At 39.8% G+C, this 19,073-nt stretch overlaps 1 protein-coding gene across 3 annotated transcripts in view; it reads left to right on the top strand.

Moving 5' to 3' along the window:
- Nucleotides 1–19,073, top strand: part of abr (ABR activator of RhoGEF and GTPase) — a 135,384-nt gene that overhangs the window by 23,071 nt on the left and 93,240 nt on the right. The window contains exon 1 of one of the 3 annotated variants that reach the window (XM_008428048.2): nt 412–817. The exons of 1 other annotated variant lie outside the window; for it this stretch is intronic. In XM_008428048.2, the coding sequence (XP_008426270.1) occupies nt 757–817 (61 nt within the window). In that variant the 5' untranslated portion in view covers nt 412–756. Of the gene's footprint in view, nt 1–411; nt 818–8,720; nt 8,779–19,073 lie in introns of those variants that run through there. One more of the 3 variants, XM_008428050.2, reaches the window with a different exon arrangement.

The following is a 19,073-nucleotide window of genomic DNA, read 5'->3' on the forward strand; positions in this document are numbered from 1 at the left end:
CTGTACATCTCTAGTTTATGTTTAGTTTTGTTTGGGATGTAGAGAAATGTTCAGTAAATGTATTGGTTTTTAAAGCATGAGATCAAATCTCTATTTGTTATCCCTTAATATTTGTCAGAACATGACGAATATTCTATTTTCATGCATATATAGGAAGTTAAGTTCAATTGCTTGATTTCTTTTAATAGCTCTGGCTCAGAAAGTTGGTCGAGTTACTTTGGACCAGCTGTTCAGCTTCAGCAGAGATTCTGTTAACCATCCCATGTAGTGACACAAACCGTCCACTTTACAGCTGCTCCCGAATTCGTTCCTGCGCTTAAAAGAGAGACTGTGAGAGCGGAGCCGATGAGGCGTTTATTTGGGATCGAGATGAGAGAGAGAGGGAGAGAGAGAGAGGAGGGGTGGATGGAAGAGAGCAAGCCAAAGAGAGAGGGAGTGTTTCTCCCTTTCCCCTAGCAACGGTTGGTGGTGTTCGTCTCCAGCCTCTTGTTTTCTTTTGCACGCACACACACACATACGCATATACACGGACACATCTCCTGCGCTCACTCAGCTCGCTCGCCTTCAGCCTGTTGGACCCCCGGGGTGTCTCTTCACTTTCGTTTTCTCCAAATGCTTCTCTGGGCTTTTTCCTGCCAAACAAAGGCTTTTTATCACGGATAAGAAAACAGAAATTATTTGCAAAAAGCGGTGAGATTAAAGAGCGGAGGACGTAAGAGAGAAGCGGAGAGAGTGATAGAAGGAGAGCGAAGGAGGATGGAGCCTCTGAGCACTCACGGTCTGCCCCGGCTCTCCTGGATCGACACTCTCTACAGCAGTATGTATCTTTCTCTCCATCCATCCATCCATGTCCTCATCTCCACTCATAGATGTTCCTCAAGCCGTCTTACTTTGCACCCCCATTTTCCTTACACCCACGATTACATGCACACAGTTTGAATTCTTTGCATTTTTTCAAGACTTTTGCTCTGCAGGTATTATGGTGGATGTCTGTAACTCGGCAGAAAACTCATCTGCATCTCCATTTTTTTTTTCTACTCTAGAGTGGCAACACCTCACTCCTGCTGTTTTCAGACATAAAGGCAGGGGGAAACCCTTATATTCGCAGTGTGTGTCTGAAAACCTGAAGGTAGAACTTTATGTTCCAAGCCATCTAGAAGAGCAGCTCTCTGATGTTTAATTTTAATCAGTTCTTCACTGTATCCTTCATGCTGTGCTGCAGACGCACGCTGTACTCTGGGTCAATAAGTGTTCAGCTGACAGTCCTGTTTAATAAAACAACAATTTCATAATTTCCCTTTGGCAACTCTCCCAACATTCCCCTGACTTTGATTTGTTTGGTTGTTCTTTATCTTAAAAAAAAGCACAATATAAACATTCATTCATATAAAACAACATCCATAAATTAGGGATGGGCTTTTAGCATATCATTTATTGTGAAAAATTTCTTGTCATGCAAATAATTTTGATTTATTGTTCTCATGATAGATTTCAGTTGATGTTAAAACACTGACAATTTTCTCCCATTTTTTTTTCCGCCAGAGCATTCACAAATATCAGTAAATTTGAAAAATGTGATTGAACAAAGTCTCTATGTGCAGTTTGGCGATATAAATCACACTTCTTTAAGTATGTGGCATCAAGTTTGCGGCGATATGAATGCTATGCCTAAAGAAAAGAAGCGATAAATACTTTTTAATCAGAATTTTAATTATCACCACAGTACCACACAATACTGTGATGAAATTCCAAGTCCACATCGCCAAACCCTTCCACAAATTAGTGACATGTATGAATGCTTGTTTTCAGATCAGCTACTGTGATTCTATGGAGCGAAACCCCAGTCTGATCAGGTGCAGCCGCGGTTCTGTTGGTGTGTTTTTGAGCTTCTTTGTGTATACGTTGGGAGTCCGGGGCACATGGCACGGCCGCTTGGGATTTGCACCACTGTGTCACCGCTGTTACCATGTTGTAATCTCCTGAGAGAAAGTAAATAGGAGGACGGACAACATGAAGTCCTGGCGGGATTAAAACGTAGAGGAAAAACATTTTACCTTTGTGGTAAAGAGTGGTAGAACATGCTTTCCCCTCATTATCTTATAAATGTTGTGTGAAATGTTTCATTAAAAATAATTTAAGCAAATTTTCTTAATCTGTGATGTGTATTGCTCTTTTGTTTGTTAAATCGTTTGTTTATTGTAACTGTGCAGGAGCTGTAGAGTTACTAGAAATTCATATTAGAGCTGAAATTTCCAAAGGACAGCCAACATTTTGTAAACAATTATCATCTGTGACAGAGTTTGAATCCTGAAAAGACAAAAAACAGCGTGACTATAACAATATGTTTCACTCAGGTTGTCACAAAAATGACATTTCAAACTCAAGACTAATAAAACTAATACTATATATCTCTCATTTAAAACTCTGACATTTGTTGTTTTTTTAAGAAAGCATTCACCTGAAGGAAATGCCACTTAAAATAAGCAGCACACAAGTTGATCGCCCTCTACCTCCCGCCTCCTAACAGGATGCTCAAGTCTCTCTTCTGCAGACTAACTGGATGAGTCTTACCTTTAACCGCTGCTGGCAGACTCACAAAGGTTTTATGCCTAGTGGTGTTATTTTGTGTTGTTGATCTTGTTGTATTTCACATGATGTGTAAGAAAAAATGTCTGCAGAGCAACCCGACTTCTTTGTTCAAATGTTAACAAGCATGGAGATATAATTATATTAACATAGTGCCCATCCCAGGGGTGAGGCAGGTCCGCTTTATTTGAATCCCTATTTCAGAGAAACAGGGATCAAAAAAAAAAAAGCTCTTTGCTCTTACTGTTGACCATATACCAGTGGCGTCGGTGTTCTCTCATGACTGTTAATGCCTTACACAGCTGGATATTTTTAGATGCTCAATGCATGCATTAATACTCATTAGGGATTTCTGCATGATAATCAGTTTCTGAATCATATGTAGCGTTCACAAGGTTGTGCTGTATTCGGTGTATCCTGGCATCCATGTGAAGCTGATTACATTCTAATTCGACACCTTGTTGAAGTGGATGCATTTTTAATGGCACCAGAGGCCAGATGTATGCACCAGGAGACAGGATATTAGTTTCACGACTCTTTACTATCGTGGAAAGAAAAAATAGCCACAAACATTCATGCGGCTTAATATCTTTTGCTTCGTCTTTTGTATATCTGTGGAAAGTTGCTGAAATTGTCTTCTGCTCAAGAAATTAAAATTACATTCAGTACGAGTAACACCTCAGAATGTGTGAGACGACTCATATTATCACTCATATTTCCTAGGAAGTAGCACGCCGACCGTGTCCCTCTGCTTTCAAACCGGTATGCATCCCAACTACAGCCTCCTCTGTTTTCTTGGGAGTTACTAACACGATGGTGTAATTGCATCTCTTCTTTTTAGCCGCTGACGTGTTAATGGCTGTGTGTGTGTGCGTTGATCGGTGACCGCACATCCTGAACCACAGAAGCCAAGTGGGAGTAAATGCTCAGAGGCAGAGTGACTCTGCTTCTCCCAGAGAGACTGAAGCCTTTCTGTTTAACCCCACCACCGATTTAGGCAGCGCGCGTTGCATTTCTGCCACGTGTTTGTTCTGCAACGGCGGCTAATCCTAAAAGGCTTACACCGCCACTGTGTTGAACAGCGAAAATGAAACATGATAAATTAAAGTCTTCACATTAGAGCAAGCACACTTGGAAAAGAAAAACAAGGCAAGTCCAGACCTTTCATCAGTCTTCCTCTGCAACATTTGTCCAGTCAGCATCTAAAGTAGTCGAATCTCTGAGAGCAATTATTGCGTCTCAGCTGCTTCCCTTCAGCAAAATTTTTTTTTGTCAACATTTTTTCAGCTCTTGTTTCAGTTCTGAGGCTAATCACTGTCTCTGGTGGGTTTCTCACACAGAGTCATAAATGTAATCAGTTTTGTTAAAATCTGCTGCAGAGTGAGGACTTTTCCCCCTTCCTGTGGTTTGATGCTTTAGGCTGCTGTCTCAGTTTAGTTTTCTGTCGCCCAAGAATCTGACTTTATGAGATACCAAGATATTGCATAACATCAATCATCGCTTTATGACTTCGTTGCTACAGCGGACTGGGAATTTTGTGTGTGTTTTAGCTTTGTGTGTTTTAGCTTTGTGTCATGGATAAAATATATATATATATATATATATATATATATATATGGATAATATGGATATATATATATGGATAATATATATATATATATATATATATATATATAAATTTTTTTTCTGCTTAGTTTATCAAGTTATTGCCCCCATTGACCATTGTTTACAATAGCTCCTTTTCAAAACCCTTTCAATGGAATGTAAAAAGATAATAAAAAACATAAAAGAAATCTACCAACATTTTACATAATGAGCAGTATTTGTTTCGAAGAAGGCGTTTCATGTTGCTCTGACTGATGTCTTTATGCTGGGCCATTTCCTGAAGTGCTACATGTTTTGAAATGTATGTGCTAAAACATTGAAATAAGTTATTCTGCTTCGTAAACTTTGCTTTGTGATTTGTACGTTATAACATTTAACGACTGGTGTTTCAGCTGCTCTCTGTGCATCTCTGCCGATACTGATAACATTCCAAGCGCAATGCCTGGAGGAGGGCATATCAAAGACAGACTGACGCCTGCAGCAACTAATGCAGTCTCTCTTCTACTATTTTGCAAGCTATGCAAAATGTGTCCTACTTAAAATTGGTTAGCCTTTGGACAACATTTAAATGGAATTTGCTAAGGGACTCAAATCAATCAATTAAAATGTCTTGACTACGAACTTGGTCTGATATTTGGGATTTAATAGTGATAGACTCAGTCTTCAGGGTACTCACTGCCACCTTCACAGAATTAGACTGGTCTCTGCCTTGCTTCAGTGGCATGTGCAGCTCAATCAAAAGGGAAAGCCAGATTATGTAACAATCTGTTACAGCTATGGACATTTTGGCATGGTGGGGCCAATGTGGCACGTGTACATTCAGGGACGTAACGTGTGTGCATATGTCAAACGGATTTCCCCTAATCCGATTCAGATTGAGGAAGGCTTGAATTTATGTGCATCTATGGGGATGCAATAGAAATAGTTTTTGTCACGCCGGTGTGTCAAAGAGTAGTTCTGCTGTGCTCTAGTAACCACACCATGAAAATCAGGATTGGCAGATGAGTAGTTTGTCACTGGTTGAAGATTGTAGCATGAATCCAGATTTTCATTGCTTATTTGGAATAAACTGTTTCCAATAGCTGGTAATCCGCCAGTCCCACAGATGCTTACTTCTCTGCTTGAAGTATTTTGAGAAAAAGGCCAGATTATTGAAAACCTCTTCCAGTATCATACGGGTTCTCAAATCTTTCTAATAGATCAACTTGGCTATTCCACGGAGTATCAAAGATTGGATCAGGCAGGTCTTATTGGAAAGAGACCCTAGAGAAGTCCTAGAACCATCTAAGGGTGCATTTACACCGACCCTGTTTAGTCCACTTAAATTGCACTGTAGTTCATTTGCCTAGAAAGTCCTGTTTGTTTGGGGAGGTGTGAATGTGCCGTTAAACTCTGATGTGAATCTAAAAAGCAAAATCTGGTCCACCTAAAAATCAAGGTCTCAGTTCAGTTGAAGTGAACTCTGTTGCAGTCTGAATGCATATGTGAACGTCAAGTGGGCCAGAGACCACTCTAAAAGCAAGAAACAAACTATAGTGCAGGGCATTTTAGTTCTACAACCAACACAAACGGTCCTGTGTAGGACAAGCAGGAGAAATGGATCGTGGTCTTTTACCAGATTTAAAAGAGAAATGTTACAACTACTAAAGTATCACACCACTCTCTTTTCATAAAAAAGGAAGTTGCACTTGGTGTATTTTTTTGTGCAGCACCACCAAAGGCAAGGGTTTACACAGGTTTGTCAAAGGGTTTGGTTTGGTTGACACAACGCGGTGTGAAAGTGAACCACATCATCTGAAAATGTAACGAAGGTTGCAGTATTTTTCCCCAATTAACCTGAGTCTACCGTACTATCAGGTGTGAAAACACCCGAAAGGAACATTGAATACCTTCTTCAAGCCTGGGAACACATCGAGATTGCCCAGGATTAACTGGAAAGAGGAGCATCTTGAACCACTACCTCAACAGAGAGATGGATGGGATTCCCAGGCTGCCATATTCTTTGTCTGAATTCCCTCTGGAGCACATTAACTGTAATTGATGGAGTTTACTGCTGGCCAGCAGCTCTTGGCTGACTTCGACTCAGTCCCAGTTCTGTCTTCAAGTGTTAAATGTTAGCAGTTATTTGGCTGTCACATGCTTCGTCTCAGCAGACGGACTCTCTGCGATTCTGGACAGCTTCCCAGCAGACTCTCTGAGGGGAGGTTTAGTAAATCCAGGAATGTCTCGGCTGTTGCACCTTACAGAGATCCGATGTGACCAAACCACTTGTTTTCTCTAACCTCGCCTCTCAGAAAGAACATCCAGTACTTCTACACTCCAGGGGAGATGAATCCAAATCTGTCATCTAAGAGTGCTTTTCAAACATGTCAGTTGTTTCTCAGCCACAGACAATTCAGGTTAAATCAGCCACCCTAATCCAAGTGTTTGCCAGTTGTATATTTAGTTATTTATTATATGTACAGTATGTTATTTTCTCTCTTGCATGTCAGCTTTGAATTGATGTCCTCGTGTCGTTTCATCCCTACCGTTGTCCTGGTCAACAGATGAATCTGTTCTTTCTTTTCTCTGAGCTGTAACTATAGAAACAGCCATTCAGACTTCTTGTCACACACACGAGCAGAAAACAATCTGAGTCAGCCTCAAGCACAGTTGTTATGTAATACAGTAATCTCTGCTGCCCCCTCAGTGCCATCTTTCTCTGTTTTGTGTTCAAGCATTGTCTTTTGCTTTGGGCCCGTTAAGGAGTTCAGGCTTACATAAGAAGTTCATCTCTTCACAAAAAAATGCTCCCCAGTTTTATTTAGCAAAACAAAGATGCTGGAAATGACTATTCCAAATGAACACATCTAGCTTATAGCAGTGAAAACTGAGATCTGGCTATCAGTGGCAAGTCTACCTTGACTTCTCAGTTGCTTCCTTCCCTGCAGGTGTTCTGCTGTACCATGACAACCTGAGTTCATTCAGTGACGACCTTCTCCATTATGGATGAAGCTTTTGTCACCGACAATATGTTACAGTTCAACATGCAGCAAACAAGCAGGAGCGAGATATCTTAGCTAATCCTTTAGCAAGAGTCAATAAGTTCCAGAAGTTACTGATATGAACTGTATTTATTAAATTTTGTCTTACAAAACTTTTAGAAAAATCCTACAGCAAAGAAACACCCATTAAATCCAGCGTGGCCCCGATATGAAATACGTACCTATATTGATATCTAATATTAGTAATTCTGCTTTGGCTAATAACCAATATTTACTGATAAATGTTTTCCTTCCCTTTTAACACCTTGAAAATATTACCACAACACAATCACTATAATTGTGCCATGCCCAAATACGAAATACCACATGGCCAACTCACCACCATTCCCGAAACATGTACACAAACAGCAACAAGATGGAAATAAACATCACTTATAATTTTTATCATTGTTATTATTATTATTGGCCCAGTTTTACTACACAGCCTGTAAATATGACGTGTAGCCAGTCAGAAATTGAGCTGACGGAAAACATGGAGGGGAATCCAAAATACAGAGGACAAAACAACTGCCATGCCACACCACAAAGTCAGGTGAATGTGAGAGACGTCTGTTTGCTTTGTCTCTGTTAAAAACAGCCCACAAACCTATCACCATTGCTTCGTCCTTGTCTTCCGTGTTTTTTTACTCTAAAATCATGTTTGATCTCGAAAGGTTTTGTGACATTTCCTATCTGACATCTGCATGGTCGTGTGTGTGTGTGTGTGTGTGTGGTTTTCTGTATTTGTTGTGTGGCTGTACAATCTGGTACCAAACATGTTATATCTGTAATTTCTTATTCTCTTCAGTCTCTTAGATTTTGAAAATCAGGCAGTAATTTTAAAATCTTGCCATGTGAAGTAGGCATTAGGTTGGTGTTTCTACAATCATCCATCCTCGCTGGAAAGTAAGGATGAATTAAAAACGTCATAATTTGGTTTACTAAACATTTCCGACAAATTGAAAAGTATCTTAAACATGAAACTGATTTTGGATGTTAAGCTTCTGAAAGGAACCACTGGTTTAAGGATCAGATGTCTCGCCATCATTATTTTGGGTAAGCTCTGGTATCCTTTGTTGTGGTTGATGTTAGAGGGTGTGTCATGTGTCTCAGTGTGTTTGTGCTCCAAGTCTGTGGGGACCATCACTATACCCTGAGGGGGCTGAAGCCTTTTGTGTGTGTGTGTGTGTGTGTGTGTGTGTGTGTGTGTGTGTGTGTGSGTGTGYGTGTGTGTGTGTGTGTGTGTGTGTGTGTGTGTGTGTGTGAGTGCTCCGTGACATAGACAGCAGTCATGCTGTAGGGCTATGGTAACCACCATCCTCTTCCTCCTCTGCCATCCATGCCCCATCTGTCTCAGCCAATCGGCACAGAAAGACCTCTCTTCCTCAGCCAATGGTGAGGCTGGCATGTTTACATGCTCCCGGAAGGCAGGGGCCATCATTAAGCATTCAGGTTAGTGTAGCGGAAGAGAGGAGTGGGGGAGACAGGAAGGGAAGATGAGACCATTATGAGTTGGGGCTGATGGATGCACTCGGGCAACAACCAGTCAACCAGCCAGACGCAGGTGAGCAAACATATGTACTAATTCATCGCAAATTTGATTACATTCGGTGTTCAGAGATATTTCTTCAATAAGTTTCTGGCTGATAAACCAAGAATCCATTAGGCCAATCGCACTTTTCTCTGCTCTGTGTCTTCGTATACATGCGCTTTTGTCGGGGTCATTAAAGATTAATTGCCCCACTAAGCTGTTGCCATCTGGTCTCAGTGTGTTGTCTATATGCTTATGTCAACGGATGCTGTTCAGCCTGATTGGCTCTTTGACATTTGAAAAATCCTCAGTGAGAAAACAAGGGAAAAGGCCAAATGCACAGAATTAAGCTGTCATGTGGACAGGTTCATGATCTTTTGATGCGGGATTAGTGAGTGGGAGTAAAAGTAAGGAGAGGAATTATTTCCTGTGTGTGTGTTTGCATGCTGTATGCCTTCAGTTTTATTCTTTTCTCCCACACCAACAAGCCATCTCTGGATGTCTGAATACATCACATTAAGCAGGTCACATGACACAAACGGGCAGGAAGCTGAAGCAGCCATTACGCACCATATCTTATTTTGATCGTCATTGTAAAGGGTGATAAACGTGGATGGTGATGGAAAATCTTGACACATTAGATAAATTTAGAGCTTACAAAGTTTTTGTTTAAAGCTCATTTAAATATAAATCTAAATACCGTAGATATAAGAGTGACACTTAACCAGTATATCATGCTGTATAATATCTCCATTGGCAATAGTTACCAATACTGACCTCCAGCCATGGCTTTATAGTACAGGTCAGTTATAGGTAAATGAAAAAAGGGAAACTCCTTTGGATCAGCAACAATATTCATGTTGCTGCAATTGAAGCATTGGATTTCTAACACAATCTCGGTGTGTAGTACCTTATGCTTGACCATGTAAATGGGGGATATGAATGGAATATCATATCTTCAATCTATATATGGAATAATTGAAATTTTTCACATTTAAAATATGGTTAATAATCTATATTTGTAATTATCTCCATTTAGATATTTGTGTACAAACAAGAAAACTGTGATATGATGAGACACCTTATTTCCACCAGTTGACAGAGAAGCAATAAGAGTTGGCCACTGTTTGATGTGCAATTTGATTGAAACGTTCAGTCTCTTCTGGCAAAGTCTCACCTAAATTTGGATGAGTAATTTCAAACTTGTGCAGATGTTTCTCCCAAAGTCGTCAATAAATCGGGCTTACTTTCCTGATTTTTGGGTGATCGGCTGATACTTGCATTGTGAAACTGATTTCATCTGAAAATCACCAACATATCAGCAAAAAGCCTTTGCTGCGTGTCTTTTCCCTCTTCTCTCTGCCCCTTTTGGTATATTTAAAAAAAAAAAAAAGGCCCCTAGAGCTGAAAATATTTTAAACTCCCCCGCTCTCCACCAAAAAACAGAAAGTGAGGATCTCTTATAACGCAAGGTAGTTTTTCAAAGATTCAGTTGTATTGTTATTATCAATAGTATTACCAGTTTTAATGCTATTTAAACATGTTGTAGACAGTAAGGGAAGAGTAAACATGCTTACTGTGTATGTTTTTAAGTGAACATGCTTATTGGGCTAAAAATGTAAAAATGATTCCCGTTTTGTTCTTCTGCTGTTTAAACTGAACACTGGGAGGCTACAAAAGCTCATATTTGTTGTCTCCTCAGAGGCAGACCGACAGTCTGCTGCTTAACAGGCGTGCTGCTCAAGCCTCACAGCTTGCCAACTGGACTCTTAAAATCATTGTCATAATGCCAATAATGTGTGGCGTTTATTTTGTTTCCATCACTTTCCACATAGCAGAGGATTTTTCTCGTGAACTACAGAAAAGTGTTTGTGATTAACAGGGAGAACACAGAGCAACTTTGTTACTGACAGACAGGCAAAACTATCTGAAAGCTTCCCGTTCAAGGACTTCAGACTGTACAAATGGCATATTGGACGATTTTGAAACGCTGTTTTTTGAAATCTTGGTATAGTTTTATATCTGTAATCAGCATATTTGGAGACACACATGAGAAGTAGTGTTGACATGACCATCAGGACCAGTCGTGTCAACATGATGTTTTTTTCCTGTAACAGCTGCACCTCCCCACCCTCACATGTTGCTTCAGTAATCTAGTCTAAGCATGTCCTGCATGCATCAGAAATCCATCCATCTAGAGAGCTGTTGTTGACGTTACACTGGTATTCTCAGCTGGTTCTGTTTTCAAGACAATGTTCGCGTTCCTCACGTTTGAGGTCAAAACTTCCTCTCATTGTCTTCCTTCCACTTTAATTAATGTAAACAGAAGCAAGTTGTGTGACTGCGACAGCCGTCTCTACATGGTCGCCAGGAAATAAAACATGGCCACCGCACCACATACAGTATCTAAAAGCAATCGTCACGACAATGTCGGTGCCAATCATCCTTTGCGTTTTGATATTTTTAGCCAGTTAATTGAAGAGTGGTACATTTTCATTATGTCTCCTTATCCGGTGTAAAACTGTAAATACTTGACTGTAAATGTTTTGTAGCTAAAATGTAAAAAAGGGATAGGAAATAAATGGAATTATTGTAAGGAGTTATCATGCCAATTAGTCATTACAGAAACAGCCAGAATGATGTGGCAACAGATCTCTACTTTAGCATATTAGTGATTTATTTCAAAAAGGATGTTGTTCTGAAATAAACGTCAACGCAGCTATGACAACGTTGTGGTACTTTTGAGGTCTGTTGGCCAAACAGACCAGGTGTCTTCTCTGTGAAGGAAGCCATTTTTAGGAAAATGGTTTTTAATGAATGTTCAGATTCAAGTTTTGTCGAATCAAATCCCTTAGTCTTTTTACAATAAAGCAAATCCTCTATACAGCAAGGTGAGACCATATTTACTCATCGTTCATCCAGAGTGGTGAAAGGAATAAATAAATATCACAGTACCACTTTATTATTATTGTTATTATTGACAGTACTGAATGTCTTCTGCCTTTTGTATGGCTCTCATTAAAAACATTTCTGTTAAATTAGGTAATCTAACTACTACAATGTAGCTAGCCACTTTTACAATTTATTTGATCCTGCTAGTGTCTAGAAAAAAACAAAATAGATATTAGGTGTAGGTATAACTACTACTCTTCCTTCAAATGTATAGAACATCTCTGTACGTCCTCCATCTTTATTTCTTCCCAGGGTTGTTATGAAAAGACAGTATTTTCTCTGCTTTACTGGCTCAAAGTATAACCCCCAATGCTTTTACCTGGTGCGAAATATTTCCTTGACCCTGAACTAGTCAGTCCGACACCCTCGGTGTCTCAGACTTTCTCCCTCTTCGCTGCATCGTGTTCTTTTAATTGGGCTGTGGAGCCCACTAAACAGACAGCACAATCACCAATTGGGTCGCCCCAAAGGCTTTAGCCGGACTTTTTGCATTTTAATGACTTCATTGTAGTGCTTTTGTGTCACTGCACGGTTTGATTCACTTTCCATTAGCACATGCCCACGAACGGGCATGCACAGTACGGTCAGTGGCACACTGAGGAGCAGAAGCGCACACAGCAGATTTACAGCACTGTTTTACTGCGGGTGTGTGGGCACCGAATAGCTCTTCAGTACATGTGACTGATTTGTCTCCTCCAAACCTGCTGCTCGTGTGGGGAGTAGTTCGGCCGTAGTGAAAGTGCTTCTGGGCCTTTCGGTGTGTCTCCATGTGTTTGGTGGAGTGTGTTTGCCATGATGCATGTGGCGTTTCTAACCCGTCTGAAATATGAAGATTTATGCCAGGTAGTTTTAACATACAGTGGCTGGCTGCTATGGCAACATCTCCTGGTTGAGTTTGGGGGGATGTAGTGAATGAGTAGGGGGACTGCATACAAGTACAGGGGGGCTCCTTATCTCTTGCTGCCCACAGGCATATGGCTCGTGAAGATATCCAGCAGTTGTGGATTTGTCTGTCCTTTGGCATATTAAGGGACAATATCAGCCTGTACCCCAGCAGGAAGTGCTCTACATGTGTGCACACTCCATGTGGAGTAGCTAGATAATGAGCACCCTTCTTCATCTCAGTTAGCTTCGGAGGATTTCTGATTTAATGGTGAACTGCAGAATAAATATATATTAGTGTGGTCTCAATGGTTCATGCTGATTCGACTTTTACTCTCCCTCATCCACAGTTATTTCTGTGTTTTGAGTGTTGTATGGAGGTCAGCCTCTTATTGGCCTTCATAGGGTTAGTTTTCTGAACACAGCGGTTAGTCCTATCGGAGGACCCAGCCATTATCGGCTCCATCAGGCTGGATTAGAGAAATGAGGAGCAAAAATCTCACTTTAATCTGATTATCCAAAGACCACAGCCTGACTTAGGAGTTCAATCATTAATTTTTTAGCTTAAAACCCTTAATTATTATCCAATTTCTTCTCAGGAAACCATCTTTATCAATCTTTCACACTGTTCCCATTTTTGCCACGTATAAAAGAGAAGAAATGCTGAACATTTGAATATGAAATCCTGTCTCCTATTTGAGATATGTACCTTAGTTTTGCATAGTGCATGTGCATCGGGATGAAGAGTGTAAAATATACAGCCCCCTCCAAGATACGGCCTCCTCCCTCGTCCAATAAAACCCCAATTTAACGCTCCGGAAGCAAACTGGATTGGAATGCGGCGGCGTGCGGCGAGACTCATCTGAAACATCCGCCCATCTGTTGCTGCTGCGTGAACACGTGGCCGCTTGCTTTCTCTCCCGTTGTATTGTGAAGTCAGATGTTGTCTGGAAGAGATGGGTGTGTTCGTGTATTGATTCCAGTTCAGATGGTTTCAGGGCGAAGCAGCTACCAGTAGAGAATGCAATCTACCGCTCCTCATCTGCCTCTTTGGTCAGCAGCTGCTTGTTTTAAGCCAACAGGTATTGCTTCTTTTTTTTATTATTCATAGGTTTAAAATAGGGAAGTTGTGTGAAGAGTGCCATTTGAAGTGTTTTGGTCTGTGAATTTGAAGCCCTGCGTTTTGTTAAGCTGGTTGTGTTTCTGCTATAAAAAAATGCTTTATGAGTGTGGAGTGGTGTAACCGGCTGTAGACACAGGCCATCACCAAGGCTCTTAATTTCCCCAGTGTCACCCCCTAATTGATAATGGCAGAACAGGGAGGTGTAAAAGCCTGAATGCACTGCTACAACACACGCACACAAACACAATGACTGTGCATTCATCTTCCTACTAATGTACTGCTGCGGCTGGCAACCTGAAACTTGGCAGCAGAAATATTATTCCAGATTTTTTTTGTTTGTTTGTTTTGCTTTGGACATAGTGTTTTGTCTTGACTTTAGAGAGTTTTCTCGAAGTCGCTTGTTATCTGCAAACACTCTGCAAAGTGGGCATGGACGGTGGGGGAAAAAAAAAAGCTCATCGGACACTGAAAGGTTTAATATCGGTTTGTGTGATTGTCGAGTTGCTTATTCATTTTCAGTAGCGCTCACAGTTTGCACGCCAGTTTCTTGGTGCCCACACACTGTTGGCTGACTGCAGGCCATGATGTAATCCATTCTCTCCTGAGAAAATTGCTGAGGAAGGCAGCACAGCTCCCTGATTAGATTCTCACGCTGTAGCAGCAACTTTTTCTCACTGTGATTTTATTAGTTGGATCCATGTGCACAGCGAGTTCAGCGCTCATAACGGATGAAAGGAGAAGGCTGGGACAATGGCCGTGTCGACCATACAGCTCATTTTATCAGTCATTATGTTGTGAAGTTGGTTTAAAGTTTTGGAGTTGCATCAATGTGAAGACAGCCATGTTTTATGACTTATGTTCAGCTCTTGACATTTATTGACAATCTGGTGAAATCAAATCGAATTCTTTAAAAATCTTGTCAATGTTGTTCTGAGATTAGGTTTTTTTTAATGTTTCCAAGAGTTTATTTCACCCTTTATTTCAACTTGTATTCTGCTTTTAATTTTCCTGAAATCAAACTAATTTGATTCCAGAAATTTAATTAAGCTGAGCCAGTTGTAACCATTGTGCTAATGCTAATGGTCAGGAGCTGAAAATGGGCGGATGTTGGCCACCTCTAATTTGCTAGAAAATGATTTTAACTTAATGATACAGTTACTTATCTGTTTTAAACCTTTGAAATGTGTGCACTTAGTATAGACATACAATCAAATTGTGGAGAAGATGTCTGAATTTCCCCAGTTTTGGATGAATGGGATGTTATGCATTATAAACTATCCTTAATTTGCATAGTGGACAGTGCTGCTCATGGACATATCTTTCCAGATTTCCCTCTTGGGTTTTCAGTGGTTTGTGTGAAATGTGGAAACTGGAGGAGTTTCAAAGTAACAGTATTTTTTTACCTTCTGGTAGTTTATTCATATCATCTCTCTGTTTCAAATTTGAAGTCCTTACTGCGACTTTATCAAATTACACCACTTATGTGAACAAGCAGAAGGCATTTGGATCAACCTCACCGGTTGTCATGGCAGCCTTTGCCCTTTCCAACAAAACCAAAGCCCAGACATTGAGAGCAGTAGGGGGAGTGAGAGCTGTCTGTCACAGTGAGAGTGATGTGAACTGACACAGGTCAGAGGTCATTGCACCCAATGAAAGGGTGCAATGGTTATTTGGTAGCAACTCCCTGCAGCTCAAACTGATTTATTATGCAGCATTTGTATCTTTATTTGCATCATAGCTGTCTGCAGCTCCTATCAGCAGGAACTAAAGAGTCGTCAGTTTTTACACAGGAAGAGTTTAATTTGGGCAATCAGAGAAGTACCTTGTTCCTACCGTATGCCATTATCTTGTTTACATTTTTAAGCCAAAACTACTGACGTGTTTTTCTTCCCTGGGAGATTTAAATACTTTCATTTTGGACACCGTCTCCGTCACATGAAGAAGCTGCAGTGAGCAAGTCTGTAAATTCAGATCATGTCTGTGTGTGTGTGTGTGTGTGTGTGTGTGTGTGTGCGTGGGGGTGCGTGCGTGTGTGTGTGTGTGTGTGTGTGTGTGTGTGTGTGTGTGTGTGTGTGTGTTTACCTACTTAGAAAGGTTTTCTGGTGTGAGCCACTCCTTAATAACAGAAGCCTCATTGATCTGACTCACAGCAGAGCCCAGGAGTTACTGTGTAGAGCATGTATCTGTGGTTTGGGTAACACAGGGAGAGTATCTGTGTGTCCAGGCTGGCAGTCCCCTTTTCCCAAAGCTTCTTGTTCTTGTAGGAAGAGCAACTTTACAAAAAAAATCGTAATACTGACGGATTCATCTGTATTTGAACTCTTTCACATTTTATCACATTGTACCCAGAGTGGACAGAACGGGAATTAACCCTCCTATTGCAGGGCAAACTCCTACCAATGCCCCAATTGGATGAATAATTGTTCCACAAATTATTGTGATAAATGATAATGTTGTTTTAACACCATTTTCAGGTAATTTATTGATAACAACGTAATAATGCAAGTTCACCCACCAATGATCTTAAATTTTTTTATTGAGTACTAAAGACTGGAACTGTGAGATATTTGAAATATCGAAAACAAAACATGACAACCAAAAACAATAAATAAAACGGAATTAAAAATCACACTGTGAAAGCCATAAATAAAATGGATTACGATGTCTCTGTAAACAAAGTTGCCCTTCAAAAAATATTAAATTATCATGCGATTAATTGCTTGTTACGACAAGCTTAATGACAACGTAGAATAAAATTCAAGGAGCTGAAATGTTTTACAACCCTGGGTTTACATTTTTTGGTCGGTTTTGACTTTGTAATCACATTTTCATCCTAATAAAGCCTTCGGTTTGTTATCAGTGATGACCAAAATCCACTTTAGTTGCCTAGTAAATTGTTCTGAATGAAATGCAACCCTGAAATGTACCTACATATAAATTACCCACTACTGTGGTTACACGAAGCGGCTTCTGTGATGACTTCCATTAGTCCTCTCATCATTTTCCTGTTTCACTGAAAGCTTGTATTTGGTAAAGCTCAGTCCCCCTGTTTGCAAATCAGGCTGTGGGTGTTGTACATGTGATTTGTATCTTGCTCAAGGCTCTCTTTTTAGTCTGCAGTGGTAGGTTTGTGCCTTTTTGTTCAGCCGATAATACAATAGGGCAGGAATTTTGTCCGAGTGTGACTACTGGGGCGCCTCATAAAGGTCGGCTTTGAAAACTTTTGCTAACGAGTGAGACATTTTATATTAATTGCAGAGACACTGTTTACTCTGCTATAAAATATTACATTATTAACAAATGAACTATACGTGGGGAAGTCCGAGTGACAATAAGCGCACTGTTTCAACATAATAAAGGGCTGTTTTGACTAACAAATGAATCATGTACACAGTTCCGTATTTATTGAGAGTTGGAGGGCAAAGTTTTTCTGTTTTGTTTTTTTCCAGACCAGGAGGTTAAAAGGGTTAAAAATAACAGTTGTTTGTGCCGGTCAGCTTTAAGTTTACTAGCCAGACTTTGGTGTAAAATCCATCAAATTCACTTTTTGTAGTATATCTCACTTCTAAAAAGACACACATTTTTGGTTTTTCTAGTTTTTAGCTGACTCTGATCTCTTTTTAAGGAATTTAATATCATAAGATAAGAGAAGCGTTAAGAAGGTATGATTATGACAAGGTATGAGAACTACACAAGTTCAGTTAGTCCAAGTAGGGCTGCAACTAACAATTATTTCATTAATCGATTATTCTGACGATTAATCAATTAATCAGATAAAAAAAATTGGCACTTTGTGCAGATATTTTATTTAACCACACAGCCCTTGGTTTTACAATATTAGAAATACATTAAAGAATGCAAATAAATAATTAATTACATTTATCTAAACGACGAAATAAATATTTTATGACCTAAAACGTAATAGCACAGGATTCCTTTGGTTAATTTGAACTGAGTAAATCAAACTGTAAAACATATTTACAAACTGAGGTTGTTGTTTTTTTTATCTTAAACGCAAAATGTTTTTGTACAATTTTGGCTTAAGTACTCCTCTGAATATGTTTTAGTAAGTAACATAACTAGGCATAATTTCACAGCTATATTTGTTTCTAACAGCGGATTACCTCACCCCTCCAGTTTTAGTTGTTTTTTTTCCTGTATCATGCAGGCAGCACATGCGTATTTTTAATCCATGTACGAGTGGCCAGCCATATGCAAATGAAGTGTGAAAAGACCACATTTTAAATCTTCTACTCCGCAGCGGCTCTTCATGGATGCGTGTTTGTAACACGCTCCTGAGCTGGCTTTGGACGTTGATCACTAGAGCCTTCATTTGAATAAGTGCTGGCTCAAGGTTTTGAAACAGTGGAAGCATTCAGCGCAGAGAAGCATCACGCTGGCTGCAGTTTTCACATCACTATTTCAGCGGGAGGCCACACATGTTGGGTTTTGGATCAAGTCATTGTTCAGTTACAGACTAAGAAGTTGCGCTGCTAGTGTTTAGAGGGGGACATAATGTTGCCTAACTGTACAATGGACAATTGCCAGTGAAGAGACAACCTGCTGCAACACTTATGGCTTTCTTCTTTGAGGTTGTGTGCGTCATTCGTTCTCTGTTCGCCAGTGATGGTGAGTAGCAATTTGCTCTGGGTTTAGCTGTGCCTTCTAAATGTGTGTGTGTGTTTGAGTGTGTGTCTTAAACCCAAATAGCATGTACAGTCATTATCTCTGAATTGCTGTGTAGATTTTATAAAAAATAAGCCTCTCTTTCCTCATGGGCCAAAATGAATAATCAGATTAATTGTGATTAATCGATTATTCAAATAATTGTCTACTAGTTTAGTAATCGATTAATCGTTTACTGGAATACAGAGACTCAAAAAAGGCCATTTGCTGAAGGGATGACATACTCGGAACAATAATTAAGCCAAACTTGTACAAAAATATGTACATTTTGAATTTATGATTACAGAAAAAAAAAAGTCTAATTGTTTTCTATCCATGTTAGAAATATTTTTTCATTGCAGATGCATCCTTTACTACAGGTGTACACTAAAGGAAAGTTACAATTGTAGCCAACCCTCTTATTTACATTTTTGATCTTGCATAAAAAAGACTGAAGTGGTTAAAGGAAAAATCCGCAGAGTGTGCACATTTTTTTAAATCCGGTTAATCGTCAGAATAACCGATTACTAAAACGATTGTTGCAGCGCTGCTTTCCTCTAAGGCCACACTGCAAAAAGTCCCCTTTCAAAAACAAGAAAAAAAGTACAAAAATAGGGTATAATTTTCTTAAAATAAGAAAAATTATCTGCCAACAGAACAAGAAAATTTATCTTGTCAAGATTTTCTAAAACAAGAAAAAATATCT

Source organism: Poecilia reticulata, linkage group LG14 (assembly GCF_000633615.1).
Source record: "Poecilia reticulata strain Guanapo linkage group LG14, Guppy_female_1.0+MT, whole genome shotgun sequence".
NCBI lineage: Eukaryota > Metazoa > Chordata > Actinopteri > Cyprinodontiformes > Poeciliidae > Poecilia > Poecilia reticulata.